Genomic DNA, 6580 nt, shown 5'->3' on the forward strand with positions numbered 1-6580 from the left:
ATGAGTATGAATGAAATATAGTATTTGATGAGTTAATGGAAAATGTGTAAAATCATATAGTAAATGGTTTAAATGAATATAAATCTAAAGATCTGTTTTTAAAGTTATAATGTGAAATATGCTTTATGATGAGATCTGACTTTAAGGAATATGTAAATATTGTATATATTATAAGATTTGGTAAATACACAGGGCTCTCGATTCTCTAAATCTGGGGCCGATATTCGGCCCCGTTCCCAAAGCAAAAAAGGTACCTTTTTTCCCAAAAGAAAGGTGTAAATGTCCCAATTTCCATAGCAAAATATGAATTAAAAAATGGTTAATGGACGTGTTTATTCAAAACAAGAGTTAAATTGATGACAAAATGCTAGAAAAGCGAAATTTGAGGATTTTTTAAAATGAATTTTGGTTAACTTTTCCCAAAATGACAATAATTTCCCAATTTGAACGGCCCCAGCCCCAGTCCCAAAAAGTGGTGTGAGAGCCCTGATACAACAATATGTTGTATGATATAGGTCAGATATGGTTTGGACGTGACACCCAGAGTTATTACTCTTGGACAGCCTAGGTCCACAATTTGGTATTTATTGATATAATTGTACTTAGTTTGATATTTGTAAATATTTTTGGTAAATTATATAGATTTACTTGAGTTTATATGCATTTGGAGAAATAAGAGTTATTTCCCTTTGATAATATTCATGAAGCGATAATGAGTAAATTAATAGAAATATCAGTGTAATATAGATTTTATGCTAATGAAATAATTTGTGAGAAAATATATACCTAGTATGTTAATGTTATGAAATATTTATTATGTTTACATGTTTTGTAGGGTTGTAATTCATCTGTATATTAATTGTCAACAATTAAAAGAACCCACATCCCTAACTGAGTTTTCATATCGTTATATTTGGGAAAACCCGGTTACATTTCTCTTTATATAACACTACTGAAAGCAATATATGCGAATCTATAACCGTGTAAATACAGATTCCTCGAAAGTCATAAATGTTTAATGAAATTTTCTTACTTAGGTCATAAAGGGTCAACTTGCATTCTGTGCATTACATACATGCCATTGAAAATATAAGTAACTAGTGCTAATTGTAACGGGAACCGTTACAGATGTTCCCCAAACACTCCCCAACTCCCTTTTGGTGCCATATTCCCTGATCATTAAATAAGACAAACTCTGTGCATTTTTGACTTTATCAACGTTTTCCCAAAAGGATACCAATTATATTTAAATTTTAGCATTGCGCCCAAGCGCATGTGAATCCATGTGCATTATGACCATATCATCTTGTCTACACTATCTATATATTTTAATATACTATATATCAAAGCATTCCGTCCAAAAGTAATAAAAATCACTCATTCAAGTGTATTTTTAATTATACTCGTTCTAAATGCACGCACGTGCGTGCACGTGCATGATGACCATACCTTCTTGTAGGAGTCCCTTACATCGATCTATGTTCTAAATCCCATCCGGTTCGGTAGAAAAACAAGGGAGTTATAGCCATTTCAAGTTTCAGCCAATCAGATTGCAGCACACATGCACGTGCGTGATTTCATGATTTTTTTCTATACGATATTGTAGGTTATCCTAATGCATGAGTATATTTTAAATTTCAAAGAATTTCGTCAAAAAACAAAGGATATATAGCCATTTAAAGTTTCAGCCAATTTTGCGCATGGAAAATTCTTTTATATCATGCTGTAGATCTTCTAATGTAGGACTATGTTCAAAATTTCAAAGGATTATGGAAACAAGAAAATATTGAGACTTTATCAGCCAATAGCGAAGCGATGCGCGTGAGATATTTTGACCATGCTATCTTGTCTATACTTCTAATGTATCCTTACATTATGAGTTTCAAAAAATTTCATCAAAAAATAGAAAAGTTACGGCAATATCCATTATATTGGTCATTTCACGTGTTGCACGTGCACGCTCTTGCAAGCACGTGCGCGCAAAATGACCTTGATTCCGCAAATCTACATAACATGTCTACTGACCCTAAAAAGGTTTTACCTACATCGGACGAACAGTTTACAAGATCACTCCCGGACAAAAAAGTACCCAGGAAGAAGAAGAAGAAGAAAAATAATAATAACTAGTGCTAATTGTAACGGGGACCGTTACAGATGTTCCCCAAACGCTTCCCATCTCCCTTTTGGTGCCATATTCCCTGTAAGCTTCATTAAATAAGACAAACTTTATGCATTTGAGACTTTAACAACGTTTACGCAGAATGGTACCAAGTTCATTCAAATTTCTGCACGCGTCATGTGAATGCACGTAATGACCCATCTTTTCTAAATCATACTTTAATATACTAAATATTAAAGTATTTAATCCAAAAGTATAAAAGAATACGCTCATTCAAGTGTATTTTTGATTTTATTCATTGTACGCACGTGCATACATGAGCATGGTGACATACCTTCTTGTAGAAGTCCATTACATCTATATATGTTCTAAATCCCACTCCGTTTGGTTGAAAACCAAGGGAGTTATAGCTGATTAAAGTTTCAGCCAATCAGATTGCAGCGTACGTTCACGCATGTGTATTGATGTGCATGGTGATCATACCTTCTTGTAGAAGTCCATTGTATCTATCTATGTTCCAAATCTCATCCTGTTTAATTGAAAATTAGCTATTTAAAGTTTCGGCCAATCTTTATTGCAGCGCACGTACACGCACGTGTATGGATGTGCTTGGTGACCATACCTTCCTGTAGAAGTCTATTATATCTATCTATGTTCCAAATCCCATCCTGTTAGATTGAAAACCAAGGGAGTTATTGCTATTTAAAGTTTCAGCCAATCAGATTGCAGCGCACGTGCATGCACCTGTTTTCATGATAATTTTTATATATCATTTTGTAGGATATCCTAATGCATGGCTATGTTCAAAATCTCAAAGGATTTCATCAAAAAACAAGAAAGATATTGAGACTTTAGTTTCAGCCAATCAGAGCGAAGCGCACGTGCATGCGCGTGAGATCTTGCTATTTTGACCATGTCTTATTGTCTATGCTACTTCTATATCCTTATATTATGAGTTTCAAAGCATTTCATAAAAAATGTAAAAAGTTACGCCGATATCAATTAAATCGTCATTGTTCGAGTTGCACGTGCGCGCTCTTACGTATGACCTTTTGGCAAATCTACATAACATGTCTAACCCTAAAAATACCTTAGATGTGTAGTTTACAAGATCACTATTTTCCCAGGAATAATAATAATAATAACTAGTGCTAATATTACGACTCCCTTTTTTATTCCCTGTAAGCTTCATTATGCATTTGAAATTTTAACAATGACCCAGAAATGTACCATGCTCATTCAAATTTTAGCATTGCATGTGTGCGCATGTGAAGGCATATAGTAATGAATATCATCTTGTCTACACAATCTATATATTTTAATATACTTAATATTAAAGTATTTAATCCAAAAGTATTAAAAAATACGCTTATTCAAGTGTATTTTTGATTTTACCCATTTCACGTGCACGCACGTGCATAATGAGCATGGTATACCTTAATTGTAGAAGTTCATTAAATCTATCTGTGTTCTAAATCCCATCCCGTTTGGTTAGTTAAAACTGTTTAAAGTTTCAGCCAATCAGATTTATACACGCACATGTATATTTACTTTCTTTAGATGTCCATTATATATATCTACATCCTGTTTGGTTGTTATAACTGTTTAAAGTTTCAGCCAATCAGATTGCAGCTCACGTACACGCATATGCATATGCATGGTATATTATTGTAGTCTTATATATCTATGTTCCAAATCCCATTAAATAGCTTTTTAAAGATTCAGCCAATCAGATTGCAGCTTACGTACACGAACGTGTATGCATGTGCATGGTGACCATACCTTTTTTTAAAAGTCCATTTTATATATCTATGTTCCAAATCCCATCCTGTTTGGTTGAAAATCAAGGGAGTTATAGCTATTTAAAGTTTCAGCCAATCAGATTGCAGCGCACGTGCATGCACGTGTTTTGAAATGATAATATATATCATGTTGTAGGATATCCTAATGCATGGCTAAGTCAAAATTTAAAGGATCTCCTCAAAAAACAAGAAAGATATTGAGACTTTAGTTTCAGCCAATCAGAGCAAAGCGCACGTGCATGCGCGTGAGACCTTGCTATTTTGACCATATCATATTGTCTATATTACTAATATATAAATGCATTTCATCAAAAATTTAAAAAGTTACGCCTATGTCAATTAAAATTTTACATGTTAGGTCATAAAGGCAAATCTACATAACATGTCTATTGACCATAAAAACACTTAGTCGGATGTGTACTTTACAAGATCACTCAAGGACAAAATTTTCCCAGGAATAATAATAATAATAATAAGAAACAGAGTAAAAACAATATGTTCCCCAACTTCGTTTGGGGAACATAATAATAAGAAACAGAGTAAAAACAATATGTTCCCCAACTTCGTTTGGGGAACATAATAAGGTATCATTTAAAAACATCTATCAGTATGTAAATACAGGTAGGTACAAGATCAAATTAAACATTCAGCATGGGCTTCATGGAATTTGATCTTGTGACCAACGCGTATTTACATCTTGATATATGTTTCGAAATGATACCTTATTTCTTAAATATATATGTATACTTTGTCTGATAGAATGATTTTTTAGGATATTCCTTTATCCGTTACTTTTTCCTGAAATCTCAGTGACCCTTTTCACAAAAAAATCTTACAACCAAGACAAAAAAATTAATATTCCCCAAAAAGTACCTACGCTGGAAGAGATCACAAAAACTCTTATTTCCCCCTGTTTATTTTGACAATATTGTAAATAATATTTTAGAAAAAAATGTATACAATCCCTTTTAAACTATAAACTTACAGGGTTGTGAAATTTTTATCTTTAGGTAGTCGTAAATTTTTTTTGTGAAAAGTGCCATAGACTTTGTATGATTTTACATGTATTACGATATGTTTACATTTTTATGAACAGCGTGAAATCCCTGACTTTGATGATGATGAAGACAGGCCTGACAATGAAGACGAGAAGCCGGTGGTCGTACAACTGAGGGAGGGGGATCTAACTGCAGAAGAGGCGGAAAGGCTGCAAAAGACTGAAGGTTAGGCAAAGATAAATATAATGTGTGTTTCATAAAAGATAGAAGTTGACTCTGTACTGCTTCTACAACCAAGATAATGAAAAAAGTGTGTTACCTAAAAGATAGATGGAATATGCACTGCTTAGGCCAAAATAAAAAAAAAATACTAAGTAGTATGTTTGCTGAAAGATTTTAGAGTGGCCAAGATAAAAAAAAAGCGTGTTTCGAAAAAGATAAGAGGAATATGCACTGCTTGGGCCAAAATAAGTAAATTGTGTGTTTCCTTAAAGATAGAAGTTGACTCTGTACAGATAATATTCATTGTATTGTTTATGTTACTGTTGTTATGTTCTTTCTCCATAGAACCCCCAGCTGATGGTAAGATCACATTTAAGAAGCCAGTGAAGAGGGGCGGGGAGGAGGCATCAGAATTAAAAACTTCTACAAAGAAGAGGAAGGAAGAGAAAGGAGGGAAGAAGAAATCAGGGAAAGGTGTCAAGAACTCGACTTTGTTGTCATTTAATGAAGAGGAAGAGGATGTCACATGACACATGTCATAGGATGTCACATGATACATGTCATAGGATGTCATGTGACATGTCATAGGATGTCACATGACATGTTACAGAATGCCACATGACTTTTAACACAGTATATCACGTGGCATATGCCATGGAATGTCACATGACTCATGTCAGGATGTTATAGAATACATGTAGGATGTCACATGACACTAAGAACTTGATGTCACATGACACATTTCAGAGGATGTCACATGACATTTTTTATAGGATGCCTCATGAAACATGTCATAGGATGTCACAAGAGTGTCACATGACACCTGTCATAGGAGAGTCTCATATGATATGTTTCATGAATGAACTGTTTTTTTTTGTCATCAAGTTGTGTTTAACCATATAAAATCATTAATTTTATACAATTCTGCAATCACATAATCTTTTTGGGTTAAGTCTTGATTAAGTTCTTTTGTAAAATGTACCCCTACATTGTTTATCTGTCCGTCTGTTAGCTTTTTCGTTTCTGGCTCATAACTTTAATACTTTTACGCCTAGGATTATCAAACTTTGTCATCTGATGTGTCTTGGGTAGAAGGTGTGTCACACACAAAAAGTATGTGGCTCAGACCTTTAATTAAGAAGTTATAGACAAATATGGAAAAATCCTTTACGGCCCATAACTAGAAAACTGTAAGACTTAGAATCATCAAACTTGGCCAGTTTATGCATCTTAGGTAGAAGGTGTGTCACGACCTATTTCAAGGTCACTTTGACCTTTAATTTAATTGAAATAAAAAAAAATGTGTTATTTTACTATTCGTTTACACATCCCAAATAATGTAAAGTATTGCACTATCCTTATTAAAAAAGTGTTAAATCAAGAAAATACATATTTTCTAAGCATATACATGTACTTGACAGCAATCTAAAACAAAGATA

At 33.6% G+C, this 6580-nt stretch overlaps 1 protein-coding gene across 1 annotated transcript in view; it reads left to right on the plus strand.

Moving 5' to 3' along the window:
- The window catches only part of LOC134283233 (uncharacterized protein KIAA1143 homolog), a 7800-nt gene extending 1661 nt beyond the window's left edge, over nucleotides 1-6139 (plus strand). Inside the window, exons 2-3 of the mRNA XM_062765682.1 lie at nucleotides 5018-5144; nucleotides 5487-6139. Of these exons, the coding sequence (XP_062621666.1) occupies nucleotides 5018-5144; nucleotides 5487-5671 (312 nt within the window). The 3' untranslated portion in view covers nucleotides 5672-6139. The remainder of the gene's footprint in view (nucleotides 1-5017; nucleotides 5145-5486) is intronic.
- The last annotated feature ends 441 nt before the right edge of the window (nucleotides 6140-6580 follow it).

This window comes from Saccostrea cucullata, unplaced genomic scaffold (genome assembly GCF_032062105.1).
Source record: "Saccostrea cucullata isolate Sc308-1 unplaced genomic scaffold, CSIRO_AGI_Scuc_v1 ctg870, whole genome shotgun sequence".
In the NCBI taxonomy this organism is placed as follows: Eukaryota; Metazoa; Mollusca; class Bivalvia; order Ostreida; family Ostreidae; genus Saccostrea; species Saccostrea cuccullata.